This window comes from Saccopteryx leptura, chromosome 8 (assembly GCF_036850995.1).
Source record: "Saccopteryx leptura isolate mSacLep1 chromosome 8, mSacLep1_pri_phased_curated, whole genome shotgun sequence".
In the NCBI taxonomy this organism is placed as follows: domain Eukaryota; kingdom Metazoa; phylum Chordata; class Mammalia; order Chiroptera; family Emballonuridae; genus Saccopteryx; species Saccopteryx leptura.
In genome coordinates, this window is record NC_089510.1 from 84,868,074 (window position 1) to 84,883,248 (window position 15,175).

The window sequence follows — 15,175 nt, forward strand, 5'->3', positions numbered from 1 at the left end:
TGGTTACATAGAAACAACCAAAAATAAACCACTTAAGATATTTATTGTTTTAAAGTCACCAGTGGTAGGCTTGTTGATTAAGGTTAGACTGTTATTACTTTGCAGATCTTTTACTACTCAACCAGCATTTTTCAGACAGCTGGACTCAGTCAACCTGTTTATGCAACCATTGGAGTTGGTGCCATCAACACAGTGTTTACTGCTCTTTCTGTAAGTAAAATACCCAAGAATATTCTGCTTATTCCTCAGTCCAGAAATGGAAGTAAAAAAAATTTCTTTAAGCCTGTGATCTAAAAGTGATAAATGATTTATTGTCTACATGCTCTGCGTATGTAAGACCAAAGTGGGTCATGGGAAGAGTCCTATATGTGAATAACAAACCACTGTATTGAGATTAGGCATAACTGAGCAAGTTATCTGGTACTCTCTAGTTGTAATTGTTCTATCTACTGGCATGGAGGCCATTAGTCACTCATTTGTGGATTAATAACTTACTGGGGAACACAGGGACTTACTCCTTAGGTTTCTTTTCTTTTGCTTTATATTTCAACCCCTTGGGTTTAGCCAACAGTTTGTCATTTCCCTCAGTAGTGGGTCTTGTACCTAGATTCCTCTCCTTCCATTGTTGAAATTATTTTTTTATCCTGATGTCTTAGAAAACATTTAAAAATAAATAAACGTGGTCCTTTCAATTAGTTAGCTAAGCCTCTAGTAAAATCAAACTCAGCTAATTCTTATGAAGTTAGGCCGTTGGGCATATCTTCCAGGTAGCTCACAAGGTCATGGCTCCTTGTATGCACATCTTATGTGGTATTTTGATAGGATGGAGTAGAAGTAGTATATAAGTTGAAATGTTATTGTCATTTTTGAAATTTTAGTTTTTATAAATGTTAAATGTTATTTACTCTTTAAATTTTTTTCCAACAAAGGGAAGAGGTCATATACTATCGTAAGACTGAATAAGGAAAGATCCAGTATCTTAACAATAACATTTAACATAGCCATCTAAAATTTAAAGTAAACAAGCAACAAAAACTTCCCAACTAATGTCAACTCACTCTAAAATTAGGGCAATTGGGCTTATTTTTATCTTAGAATGCAAGATGTTCAAAAACCTTATACTTTTCCATTTTGATCACAGTGCTATACACAATATACTTTAGTCACTTGTTTTTTATTCTCTGCAGATGGACTTTTAACTATTACCTTAGGGTGGTCAATAAATTATAGTCTGGCCACCTAGATCAAAAGGGAGCTTTGTCCAGACCTTGGAAAAGCGGGCGAAGAACAAATAACAAGGGAACACCAGTGGGTCTGTAGACATGCTTTAGAGGGAATGCCAGTTCAAGCCAAAAGGTCACTCCAAATCAACAAAGGCCTGGTACTAGGATGCAATCCAAGGAACTGTTTGCATTCTCCTGTCTCCTGAGATAATATTTTTTACACATGCTACTTCAGCATATTTTCCTAAGATAAAGATTATGATTGAAACATTTTTATCTGTAATAGGATTTGCTATGTGAAGCATCAAGTTGTCGGATTGGGTAACCCAAACTCTAAGAATGTCTGCCAACCCTGTTGGAGTGGGAAGAGTTGTTTTGAAAGAAGTATTTTGATTATTTTAAATATACTTTTATTGAGTTCATCCTTTTATTCTGTGAGAGTTTTTGAGTGAGTGGCATAATAGAAAAAAAAAAACCATCTTTAACAACTAATTACAAGTAACATTTAAATATTTTAATTATATGTATTTTTGAAAAGTTAAAGCAAAACAGCCCCTTGGTTACCCAGTTTCTCTCCCCCAAGTTAACCAATGTTACCGAATTCTATGAATCAAAATAAATCTATGCAAATAGAACTATGTACTGATAATATATTAATGTTTTAACAATTTGGAAGGAACACAAGCAGTCTTTTTCTTAGTGAGTAGTTGGGAAAAGAGAAAGACTTTCTGAACACCACTTTAAATTATCCTCCATATCTCATGTTTTCTTCCATACTTATGAGCCAGTAGAAGAGAGCCTGCAATCTTTAGAGAGAAAACCAAACAGGAAGAAATATGGAGGGAACTGGGAGGCAGATGTGCCTAAGGGGGAAGCAGCGGCTGCCAAGTTCTAAGTGGGCTTCCAGGGTCTGAGGGACGGACACTGTCTGGGGTAAAGGTGAGAGTTCAGATCAGCAGCCTCACCAGCCCCTGGTCAAGTCTCACCCTGTGTCACATTCCTCCCTGCATGCTCACCTGGTCTCAAGAAGGGAGTCTGACTCAATTTTGAAGGCATGTAGTTATAGAATTTATTATCTATTAGTAATAATTATTCAGGAACAGAAAAAAACAGACATAATGAAAGCCCTCGCTCCTGAAGAAATGCTTCTATTTTTTGATAGCCTGACATGATGTTATCAAATCAGCTTTGAAAGTCATGATTAAAAAGTCAAACACATATAGAGAAATTTCATGAACCTGAATATTTTTTCTCGTTCCTTCTCAACAATTAAATCACTCCAGGATGCTTTGCTTAGCATCCTGAAGTGATTTGAAATTTATTACAAAATGCCTCTGAAATGAAAGGGACTTTCACTGTAGGTAAAAATATATATATATATACTAAGGGTATTTGATTGCTATTGATCTACTGGTAGATTGATGAACCTAGCCAATTTACTCACCAAAGTGAGAAATTATGACAGGTTTTTATATGTGTGTGTGACTCACCATCCTTGGCAGTATTCCAAGGATCAAGCAAGACTCTATCCAACAAACTCTGGTCTTGACTAATCTTAACCATTAATGCAAAAGTCCAAAAGAATCAATGACATATCTCCTGACTTAGAATAAGAAAGCACTTTAACCTTTTGCTTTAAAGTCTTACCTTACCAAATGGAGACTACCTGCCCAGCACCAAGTACATTTAGGCACACCAGAAATATGGAGGCATGACTGTTTTGGTAAAGTGATCAAATTCCATATGTTGCCAGGTAAGTGGTCACAATTCAACTTCATTCTCAGTAAGAAAGTTAAATGAAAATAGTTGATACCTCAGTAGTTGTACAGTTTCAGGTGTCCACATGCAAAACCCCCCAGGAGAGAAATTAATATAATTTTTATGTGGAAAATTTATATTTTAAACATATAGAAAATCTATTGGGAGAGATCTAAGATGCATAACCTCTTAATATTGTACCCAAAGTGATAATCATAGAATGGAAATAACACTATAGTTCTTTCTCTGGAATGTCATGGTTAAATCAATGTGACTATAATGAAGCAGGTATTTGTCAATGACTTGTAGTCACTCCCCTTCTCAGTTCCACATCAGTAAGATGAGATAATAGAATTGCCTCTCTCCAGCTTTATAAATTAAAATGACATCTTTGTCAGTAAAAATTATGTAAGGATCATGCCTATACATTTAACACTTCCCCAGGTATTCCTTGTGGAGAAGGCAGGACGACGCTCTCTGTTTCTAATTGGAATGAGCGGGATGTTTGTCTGTGCCATCTTCATGTCCGTGGGACTTGTGCTGCTGGTGAGTTGGTGCCTGCACTGAGATTTGGGGTTACCAAATTATAGCAATTATTCTCCAGGTTAAAGTGCTTTGTATGTCAAAATGACTTATGAAAAAAACCCAGAGGAACAGCATATAATACAAAGGAGAAATGTAAAGAAAGAGATAACTAGTTTGGGGGTTTTAGAGACTGAACATCAAAAAGGGAATTTCACTTGTTATGCAGGGAGACAGTGCATCTAATGGTCAGAGTGCAGGCTCTGGGGTCAGCCCCAAACTGGTTCCAATGCTGCATCTGCTACTTAACTGCCTATGTGACCTCGGGCAAGTATGTGGACCTCTGCAGCCCAGCACCCTCAGCTACTACTTCACATGCATCTTACCTAGCAACCCAAGAATTAGTAGGAGCAAAGGTCACTGAACCCTCACCTGACTCTTTCACAGAAAAGAGTGACTAAGAATCATAGAAAATCCTAACCCAGAGAATTTCCCCATGACAGATCTCAAATGGTTTAACAATGGCTTGGACTAGAATAAACTTGTCTCCAGGTTGAATAACATGTATTGAATTGCATGTAATCATCAGGAAGAGAGCCATGTCAACACTACACTCAGTGGGTCTACTTAACTAAAGGAAGAAGCAGTCAATGATCCCAGTTCTACTTTTGTTTTTGTTTTGTTTTTTCCTCAGAATAAATTAACTTGGATGAGTTATATAAGCATGGTAGCCATCTTCCTCTTTGTCAGTTTCTTTGAAATTGGGCCAGGCCCCATCCCCTGGTTCATGGTAGCTGAATTTTTCAGCCAAGGACCTCGCCCTGCAGCTTTAGCAATAGCTGCATTCAGCAACTGGACCTGCAACTTCATTGTGGCTCTGAGTTTCCCATACATTGCGGTAAGCAGCCTAAAACAGTGCATATTTACTGAACCAGAGATAGGGTTAAACAACTGCTAATTGGGCCTCTGTTTGTTCTCCATGCAGGACTTCTGCGGACCTTATGTGTTTTTCCTCTTTGCTGGAGTGGTCTTGATCTTTACTCTATTTACATTTTTCAAAGTTCCAGAAACCAAAGGAAAGTCTTTTGAGGAAATTGCAGCAGAATTCCGAAAGAAGCGTGGCTCAGCCCAAGCACCAAAACCTGACATGAAAATGAAATTCCTCAGAGCAACAGAGACTGTGCAGAGATAACCTGCTTTCTGACATGAACAGAAAAAGGAAGGAAGCCATGTGGGGTATTTTTCTTTTTTATTGAATTTATTGATGAACGAAGTTATACAGATTTTGGAGCACACTACAACACATCCTCTGTACACTGTATTGTGTGTTCACCATCTCAAGTCAAGCCTCCACTCATCACCATGTCCCCCTATACCCTGCTCCACCATCCACCACTGCCACACCCCTCAACAGTCACCACCCTGGTATCCATGTCCATAAGTTTTGTCTGTTTCTTTTTTTGTTCAATTCCTCCAGGCCTCACTAAGCCCCCCAACTCTCCACACCAACAGCTGTCAGCCTGCTGTCTATCTAAGAGTCTGTATCTATTTTGCGTATTAGTTCATTTTGTTCATTAGATACTACATATGAGTGAAATCATATGGTACTTGTCTTTCTCTGACTGGTTTATTTTACTTAGCACAGTGATCCCCAGGTCCATCCACGCTGTTGCAAAGGGTAAGATTCCCTTCTTTTTTACAGCTGAGTATTATTCCATTTTGTAAATGTACCACAGATATTTTTATTCACTCATCTACTGATGGACACTGGGCTAGGAAGTGTTTTTAAGTGACTATTCTTTGAGAATTTTATATCTATATCTTGCAGTATTGTTTTATTTTTTTAAGAGATTTTATGGGCTCTGATCAGTAATGGCATCAAATATTACCAAAGAAAGTTTTTTTAAAGTTACAGACTCTATTTTTGATAGTAAAACTCTATAATTAAACCTAAAAGTCTAGCTCATTTTGCTACACTAAAGAGCAAGGACATTCTAATGTTACTAGTTCTAGCCTTTATAACAGTGGTAGTCAACCTGGTCCCTACAGCCCACTAGTCACGGTGGGCGGTAGCAGAGCAACCAAAGTATAAATAAAAAGATAGATTTTAACCATAGTAAGTTGTTGTATAAAGATTTATTCTGCCAAACTTAGTGAAAATCCGACATAAAGTACTTGGTAAGTGATTATTATTATATGCTTTAACTTGCTGTAACTCTGCTTTATAAATTTTATAAAGTAAAGTTACTTCCCTACTTTATAAATCACCATTACTGTGGAACCGGTGGGCGAATAGAAAATTTTACTACTAACAGAGATACAAAAGTGGGCGGTAGGTATAAAAAGGTTGACTACCCCTGCTTTATAAGATTCTGAAACTGAAGCTGTTTCAATATATCATATTATTACTTTGTTAAGCATGTGATTAGAAACCTGAAGATACAATTAATATTTACATATTTAAACCTGATTAAGTTGGAATTTTATTATCCACAGACCTCATACTGAAGGATATAGGGCTAGTGATAATAAGATTCATAGTAAAACTGATAATTTTCCATTTCTTTCTTTCTCTCATTTTTTTTCTTGTGCATTGGAATTTGCATTTTGTTTAAAAAAATTTTTTTCTGTATTTTCATGTGGAATGGTTTATCGAGTATATTAAAATGTTTGTAAAAATAAACTTTTATTTTTTGGTAGACTTACTAAAATCTTACAGTACTTGGAAAAAACAAACAACATTTTAGTTCCTTTGGTGACCAAATAGTTGTGGGGTTTTTTTTTTTTAGATTAAACAGTAAAAAAGTTTCACCTGGCAATATAGCATGAGTTATAAGTTAACATGAACATTTATTATAAACCTATGTTAAAACCAGTTCCTTGTTAGTTACATCCTTTGAGCTGTTTTGTTTTGCCTTTTAACTGAGCACAGCCTGGTTTTCTGAGCTGTGTTATAAAATATACTCAGTGAGAAGCCAGGCATTTGGTATATCTCCTCAAATCCCAGAAAATGAAATCAGTCTAACCTAAGAAATTTGAAGTAAAAGATTGCTGTTTGTTTAAAAATGTTTTCTGAATTACTGTATTTCTAAACAGATTGAAGAGGTAGAGTTGGGGATATCTGAGGGTGGGCTCCGGAAACTTCATGAATGCTCAACTTTAGACTTGACAAAAATCCTTGTTTATTTTTCCTGGAAAGTCTGGATTCCCTAATACAAAATAATCATTCTTTTTGACATTTCCCTCTTTGTCTTAGAAGTATACAGCTGCTATCTAAGGTGTTCTGTTGCAATTGCTACCTTATATTGTGCACCAGCTATGTGCCAGGCACTGTTCTATGTGCTTGAAGGCAAATTGAAAATACACTGATGATTAAATAAACTTTCGCTCACAGTCAGTTTTGCAACTATAGAAATAACAGTACTGATGAATACTAAAGTCTTAGCAGGAAGCTCTTTCCTCACAAAGTGAACCACTGAATCAATCACCTTTATGTTTGCTCTAACGGACATAAAAAGACTCAACGCTTGCTTTTCAGTTGTTGCTTACCATTATGGAATCTGGCCATCCCAGTAACAGAATTGCTTCTTCTCACTTTGACTAATTTTTATTTCCTTTGGGCCACTATGGGATAAACTATTTTCATTTAGTATTTCAAGATAGTCCAAGTGAGCCTAAAGAGTTCAGGAGACCTTTGTGCTGAACTATGAACTCTAAGGATTAAAATGTAGGGACTCTGAATAGTAGAGCAGGAAAATAGCTATCTTCTGGATGCTGATGGCCTTTGAGAAACACAAAGTTGCAATGATAAAAAATATGAACATTTTTATAGGCATTGATTGTGATTTAACCAAATCATTACTCCTCATCTCATTTACTAAGAGAATAAAGTAGTAAAGGTTTAATAAAGAACCCAAAAGGCCACTTTAAGTTCTAATTAAATACCAGAAATTCAGATTCTGAAGTTTTCTGCCTCAGAAACATTTAAGTAATTTTACATTGTTTTCCTTTCATATTTTTTTTTCTGGAGAGATACTAGTGAGGTGAAAAGAAACACGAAAGTGAAATAAGAAGCTGTTAACACATCCTTTGTCCTTTTAGGACAATGAAACTAGCTAACCAGTAAAAACTCCTAGGTCATCAATGGTATACCTCATAATAAATAATAAAATTGGCACTGACTATTTAGATTCAATTCCAGGGAAATTAAAGGGAGTTTGAACACACTTTTCATAGAACTCTATCATTTTTGTGGAACATACTCTGATGTTCTTACATATGTGAGGATTAAATGTAAAGTACTAAGCAGAGTGCCTGGTACAAAGGGGATACTCAGTAAGTGTTACTTACTACAGTTAGTGCTCACAGCGACACTATTAAGATATAGAATTATCGTATACATAATATAGTCTCAAATTTATAATTTAAGATAATATTCTCCTATTGTAAGCAACAATCTCACAAAGACAAGGGAAGGTAAAAATCAGGGGAGATTGGAGGCTATGTAGTTCCGAAACCCATACTTGATATTTCTAAGTAGGTTAGAGTTTTTATTGTATTTTTAAATTTTATTTTTGCTTAAGTTTTTATTTTTAAGAGACCTGCATGCAATATTATCTCTTTGAATAATACTAAGTACAAAACAAAATACTGTATATTATATTTAAATGTAAGTTAACACAACTATCACCACAGGATACACCTGAACCTTCTTAATAATCCTCAAAAATTGCAAAAGTTTATAAACTAATGTACATGCATAAGCTACTTTGTATTGCCGGCTTATTGTTGGATATGTAGCAAATAAAGCGATGTCAGGCAATATCTTGTGCTTACAGTGTCATAAGTAGAGGTGCTGAGTAAAGTGTTAAAAATACAATTTTTCATTACAATTTTGTATCAGTGACGTGAGAAGAAAGGACTTATTGCAAACCACTCTGAGCCATCTGCTCATGTTTTTACTGCCTTGTTATTTGTTACATATTAGAAAGAATTATGCTGGGGAAAAAAACAAATGAGTTTTAGTTAAGAATAGATATGCACTATGGCTTTATGTTAATAAATATATTTTCAAAAGTTTAATGTTGTTTTATTTTATATAGAAAATATATTTAAGAAACTTAATATTGGATTACTGTATACACTCACTTTTTCCCCAGTATTTTTCCAACCCTCAGTGTAAAGACAATATGTGAGTTACTTTTTATTTTTTTTAAATCTTATTTTTATTAATTTTAATGCAGTGACATTGATAAATCAGGGTACATATGTTCCGAGAAAACATCTCCAGATTATTTTGACCTTTGATTATGCTGCATACCCCTCACTCAAAGTCAAATCGTCCTCCATCACCTTCTATCAGGTTTTCTTTGTGCCCCTACCCTCCCCCTACTCCCTCCCTCTCCTTCCTCTCCCCTTCCCCACCCCTCCACCCCACGCCCTGTTACCATCTCATTCTTATCCATGTCTCTAAGTCTCATTTTTATGTCCCATCTATGCATTGGTTCATATAGTTCTTAGTTTTTTTCTAATTTACTTATTTCACTCCGTATAATGTTATCAAGGTCCATCCACGTTATTGTAAATGATCCAATGTCATCATTTCTTATGGCTGAGTAGTATTCCATAGTATATATGTACCAAAGTTTTTTAATCCACTAGTCCTCTGAAGGACACTTGGGCTGTTTCCAGATCTTCGCTATTGTGAACAATGCTGCTATAAACATGGGGGTGCATTTCTCCTTCTGGAACCATTCTATGGTGTCCTTGGGGTATATTCCTAAAAGTGGGATGGCTGGGTCAAAAGGCAGTTCGATTTTCAATTTTTTGAGAAATCTCCATACTGTTTTCCACAGAGGCTGCACCAGTCTGCATTCCCACCAGCAATGCAGGAGGGTTCCCTTTACTCCACATCCTCGCCAGCACTTATTCTGTGTTGTTTTATTGATGAGCATCATTCTAACCGGTGTGAGGTGATATCTCATTGTGGTTTTAATTTGCATTTCTCTAATGATTAATGATGTTGAGCATTTTTTCATATGCCTATTGGCCATCTGTATATCCTCTTTAGAGAAGTGTCTATTCATTTCTTTTGCCCATTTTTGATTGGATTGTTTGTCTTTCTGGTGTTGAGATTTACAAGTTCTTTATAAATTTTGGTTATTAACCCCTTATCAGACATACTGTCAAATATGTTCTCCCATTGTGTAGTTTGTCTTTTATTCTGTTCTTATTGTCTTTGGCCATGCAAAACTTTTTAATTTGATATAGTCCCATTTGTTTATCCTGTTTTTTATTTCACTTGCCCGTGGAGATAAATCAGCAAATATATCGCTGCGAGAGATGTCAGAGAGCTTACTGCCTATGCTTTCTTCTAAGATGCTTATGGTTTCACGCCTTACATTTAAGTCTTTTATCCATTTTGAGTTTATCTTTGTGAATGGTGTAAGTTGGTGGTCTAGTTTCATTTTTTTGCAGGTTGTTGTCCAATTTTCCCAACACCATTTGTTGAAGAGGCTGTCTTTACCCATTGTATTTCCTTACCTCCTTTGTCAAATATCAGTTGTCCATAGAGCTGTGGGTTTATTTCTGGGTTCTCTGTTCTGTTCCATTGATCTATGTGCCTGTTCTTATGCCAGTACCAGGCTGTTTTGAGTACAATGGCCTTGTAGTATAGCTTGATATCAGGAAGTGTGATACCTCCCCCTTTATTCTTCTTTTTTAAGATTGCTGAGGCTATTCGTGTTCTCTTTTGGTTCCATATAAAGTTTTGGAATATGTGGTCTATATCTTTAAAGTATGCCACTGGTATTTTAATTAGTATTGCATTGAATTTATAAATTGCTTTGGGTAACATAGACATTTTAATAATGTTTATTCTTCCTAACCATGAGCATGGTATATGCTTTCACTTGTTTGTATCTTCCTTGATTTCTTTTATCAATGTTTTATAATTTTCCGAGTACAAGTCTTTAGTCTCCTTGGTTAAATGTACTCCTAGGTACTTTATTTTTTTGGTTGCAATAGTGAAGGGGATTGTTTCCTTAATTTCTCTTTCTGATTGTTCATTGTTGGTGTATAAAAATGCCTCTGATTTCTGAGTATTAATTTTATATCCTGCCACCTTGCTGAATTCATTTATCAGGTCCAGTAGTTTTTTGACTAAGACTTTAGGGTTTTCTATATACAATATCATATCATCTGCAAATAATGATAGTTTTACCTCTTCTTTTCCAACTTGAATACCTTGTATTTCTTCTTCTTGTCTGATTGCTGTGGCTAGGACTTCCAGGACTATGTTGAATAAGAGCGGTGAAAGGGGGCACCCCTGCCTTGTTCCTGATCTTAAGGGGATTGCTTTTAATTTTTTCCCATTGATATGATGTTGGCAGTGGGTTTCTCATAGATGGCTTTTATCATGTTGAGGTATGTTCCCTGTATTCCCACTTTGCTGAGAGTTTTGATCATGAATGGGTGCTGAATTTCATCAAATGCTTTTTCAGCATCTATTTAAATTATGATGTGGTTTTTCTCCTTCCTTTCATTTATGTGATGAATAACATTGATAGATTTGTGAATGTTGTACCAGCCTTGCCTCCCCAGAATAAATCCCACTTGATCATGTTGTATGATATTTTCTATATATTGTTGGATCTGGTTTGCTAATATTTTGTTGAGGATTTTAGCATCTATATTCATCAGGGATATTGGCCTATAATTTTCTTTCTTTGTGTTGTCTTTGCCTGGTTTTGGAATCAGAATTAAGCTTGCCTCATACAAGGAGCTTGGAAGTCTTCCTTCCTCTTGAATTTTTTGAAATAGCTTGAGAAGGATAGGAGCTAGTTCTTCTTTGAATAGTTGGTAGAATTCACTTGTGAAGCCATCTGACCCAGGACTTTTCTTTGTTGGGAGTTTTTTGATAACTGTTTTGATCTCATTTGGTGTAATCGGTCTGTTTAGGTTTTCTGATTCTTCCAGACTGATTTTTGGAAGATTGTATGTTTCAAGGAATTTGTCCATTTCATCTAGGTTGTCTAGTTTTTTGGCATACAGTTCTTCATAGTATTTTCTTACAATCCTTTGTATTTCTGTTGTGTCAGTTGTTACTTCTCCCCTCTCATTTCTAATTTTATTTATTTGAGTCCTCTCTCTCTTTTTCTTGGTGAGTCTAGTTAAAGGTTCATCAATCTTGTTTATCTTTTCAAAAAACCAGCTCCTAGTTTCATTGATCCTCTGTATTGCTTCTTTAGTCTCTATGTCATTTATTTCTGCTCTGATCTTTATTATTTCCTTCCTTCTACTACATTTAGGCTTTACTTGCTGTTCTTTTTCTAGTTCTTTTAGATGCAGGGTTAAGTTGTTTATTTGAGCTTTTTCTAGCTTCTTAAAGTGTGCCTGTAGTGCTATGAACTTCCCTCTCAGTACTGCTTTTGCTGTGTCCCATAAATTTTGAGTTGTTGTATGCTTGTTATCATTTGTTTCTAGGAATATTTTTATTTCTTCTTTGATCTCATTCTTAATCCATTCATTATTTAACAACCTGCTATTTAGTTTCCATGTGTTTGAGAATTTTTGAACTTTTCTGTTGTGGTTGATTACTAGTTTCATGCCGTTGTGATTGGAGAAAGTGTTTGATATGATTTCAATCTTCTTAAATTTGTTGAGACCACTTTTGTGCCCTAACATGTGGTCTATCCTAGAGAATGTACCATGAGAACTTGAAAAGAATATATATTCTGCTGCTTTAGGGTGAAAGGTTCTGTAGATATCTATTAAATCGAGTTGATCTAGTGTGTCCTTTAAGTCTGCTGTTTCTTTGTTAATTTTTTTTCTTGAAGATCTATCTAGTGGGGTATTAAAATCCCCTACTATTATAGTGTTGCTGTTGATCTCACTCTTTATATCCATCAAAGTCTGCTTTATATATTTAAGTGCTCCTATATTAGGTGCATAGATATTTATAATAGGTATATCTTCCTATTGATTGCTCCCTTTATCATTATGTAGTGGCCTTCTTTTTTTTTTTTTTAAACAAATCTTTTTCTTTTCATTTTTATTTTATTTATTCATTTTAGAGAGGAGAGAGAGAGACACACACACACACACACAGAGAGAGAGAGAGAGAGAGAGAGAGAGAGAGAAACAGGGGGGAGGAGCTGGAAGCATCAATTCCCATATGTGCCCTGACCAGGCAAGCCCAGGGTTTCAAACCGGCAACCTCAGCATTTCCAGGTCAATGCTTTATCCACTGCGCCACCACAGACCAGGCTGTAGTGGCCTTCTTTATCTCTTACTATGTTCTTTGTTTTAAAGTCCATTTTGTCTGATATAAGTATTGCTACCCCAGCTTTTTTTTTCATTTCCATTTGCAGGAAATGTTTTTTTCCATACTTTTACCTTCAACCTATGTGCATCTTTTGTTTTAAGGTGTGTCTCTTGTAGACAGCATATGTACAGGTCCTGTTTTCTTATCCATGCAGCTACCCTATGTCTTTTGATTGGATCATTTAATCCATTTACATTTAGGGTTATTATTGACACGTAATTGTTTATTGCCATTTTATTCTTTAAAGCTGTATTTCTCTTTTGCTATATTCTTTTCCCACTTTGGTCTGTTTACACCATGCCCCTTAACATTTCCTGCAGCATTGCTTTGGTTGTAATGAATTCCTTGAGTTTTTTTTTTTTTTTGTCTGGGAAACTTTTTATTTCTCCTTCAATTTTAAATAATAGCCTTGCTGGATAAAGTAGTCTTGGTTGTAGGTTCTTGTTCTGCATTACTTTGAATATTTCTTGCCATTCCCTTCTGGCCTCAAGTGTTTCTGTTGAGAAGTCGGATGTCATCCTTATGGGGGCTACTTTGTAGGTGATAACTTTTTTTCTCTTGCAGCTTTTAATATTTTCTCTTTATCGCTTAGCTTTGGTATTTTAATTATGATGTGTCTAGGTGTAGGTTTCTTTGGGTTTCTCTTTAATGGAGTCCTCTGTGCTTCTTGGACTTGTGAGAGTTTCTCTTGCATTACTTTAGGGAAGTTTTCAGCTATGATATGATTGAACAAAGTCTCTATCCCTTGTTCTTTTTCTTCTTCTTCAGGAACCCCTATGATGTGGATGTTATTTCTCTTCATGTTGTCATAGAGCTCTCTAAGTGTTTCCTCTGACTTTTTGAGTCTCTTTTCTCTTTTCTTCTCTGCTTTCATACCTTCATTCCAGTTGTCCTCCAACTCGCTGATTCGATCCTCAGCTGTATCCATCCTGTTTTTAATTCCTTCCATTGTGGTCTTCATTTCTGATATTGTATTTGTCATCTCCAAGTGATTCTTTTTTAATATTTCAATATCCTTTTTTATACTTGCTATTTCTTTATTTAGGTGTTCGTGATGACCATCCATTGTTGTTCTAAGATCCCTAAGCATCCTTACAATCATTATTTTAAACTCCGCATCTGGAAGTTTGATTATTTCCATATCTCTCAGTTCATCTCCTGAAGGTCTCTCTTGTGGTTTCATCTGGATTGCACTTCTTCATCTTCTCATTGTGCCTGGATATCTGGGTGTTTTCTTTGTAGAGCTGGTTGAGTCTAGGCTTGGTGTTGTCTGTCTCTAGTTTTTACTTGTGTTGTTTCTAAGTCTTCTTGGGTTGGCTTCAGCTATTATTTGTAATCCACTTTAGGATTTGGGCCGCTTTGAAGTCTTGATTTGTTTGTTTTCTTAACAGGTGATTGTCTTGTTTGCTGATCTCAGCAGGGGGCTTATTTGAAACTGTATCCAAGAATGAGGTGGGTGGGTGTGACCTGAGGCTTTGAAATCCTCTTCTGCCAGTTAATCTCTCTGGGGGTGGGTTGCTTTCTCAGCTTCAGTAGGGGGAGGTGTATCTCAGATCTCCAAGGAGACCTGAGTTACTGCCCCTCCTCCCCACTTCTTGTTTTCAGCTGTGTCTTGTTGCGCTGATTGGAGCTGGAGAGATGTCTGTATCTCTGTGACCTGGAAGTACTTTTGTATTTTGCTTTGTGGAAGGATCAGCCCCTCCCCCAGTTATGGCTGCCTCCAGCACTGAATGAGTCAGCTTTTTATGTCATCACCTATATTCCTCTCCCCCTCATCATCTGTCTCTCTCTTTCTCCTTTCTTTTTGGAAGACAAGTGGGCCCTTTCAACACTCCTTGTTCCCTGGTCGCCAGGTAAGTGGCTGTGAGCAATATTTACTGCTCTTTATCCTTGGAATTGAGAGCCCAGCCTCACCACCACCCCCCATTCCTGTAAGCAGGGGAGATTCAGGCACTCCCTACCAGGTTTGTTGTGGCTTCTTCTTTGCTCCTTGATTTTTGAAAGCTGTTCTTGTAGTCCAGATTTGGTTTTTCACGCTGATTGTTCATAAATTAGTTTATAATCCAGTTTGGTGGTGTGAGTTGGGAGTCTGTGCGTCTGCCTACTCCGCTGCCATCTTCAGGTTCTCTGTGAGTTACTTTTTAAACCCACGTTTTATTTCCTTGAGGCCATTGTTTTGATGACAAGTAGTAGGAAAAATTATTCTGAAGTCTACGTAAAAGCAGTTGAAGAAGAATGAATGACTACCATTGATGAAAATTAAAATAATTTAGTTTAGTCAATATTTAATTGCACTTCTATTATGAATAAGCCACTTTGTTAAAGTTTATGAAAAATAGAAATCTTA

At 36.2% G+C, this 15,175-nt stretch overlaps 1 protein-coding gene across 1 annotated transcript in view; it reads left to right on the plus strand.

The window, feature by feature from the left end:
- Positions 1-8,579, plus strand: part of SLC2A2 (solute carrier family 2 member 2) — a 34,852-nt gene extending 26,273 nt beyond the window's left edge. The window contains exons 8-11 of the mRNA XM_066347195.1: positions 106-210; positions 3,426-3,527; positions 4,198-4,401; positions 4,489-8,579. Coding sequence (XP_066203292.1) covers positions 106-210; positions 3,426-3,527; positions 4,198-4,401; positions 4,489-4,695 — 618 coding nt within the window. The 3' untranslated portion in view covers positions 4,696-8,579. The remainder of the gene's footprint in view (positions 1-105; positions 211-3,425; positions 3,528-4,197; positions 4,402-4,488) is intronic.
- Positions 8,580-15,175: the final 6,596 nt, after the last annotated feature.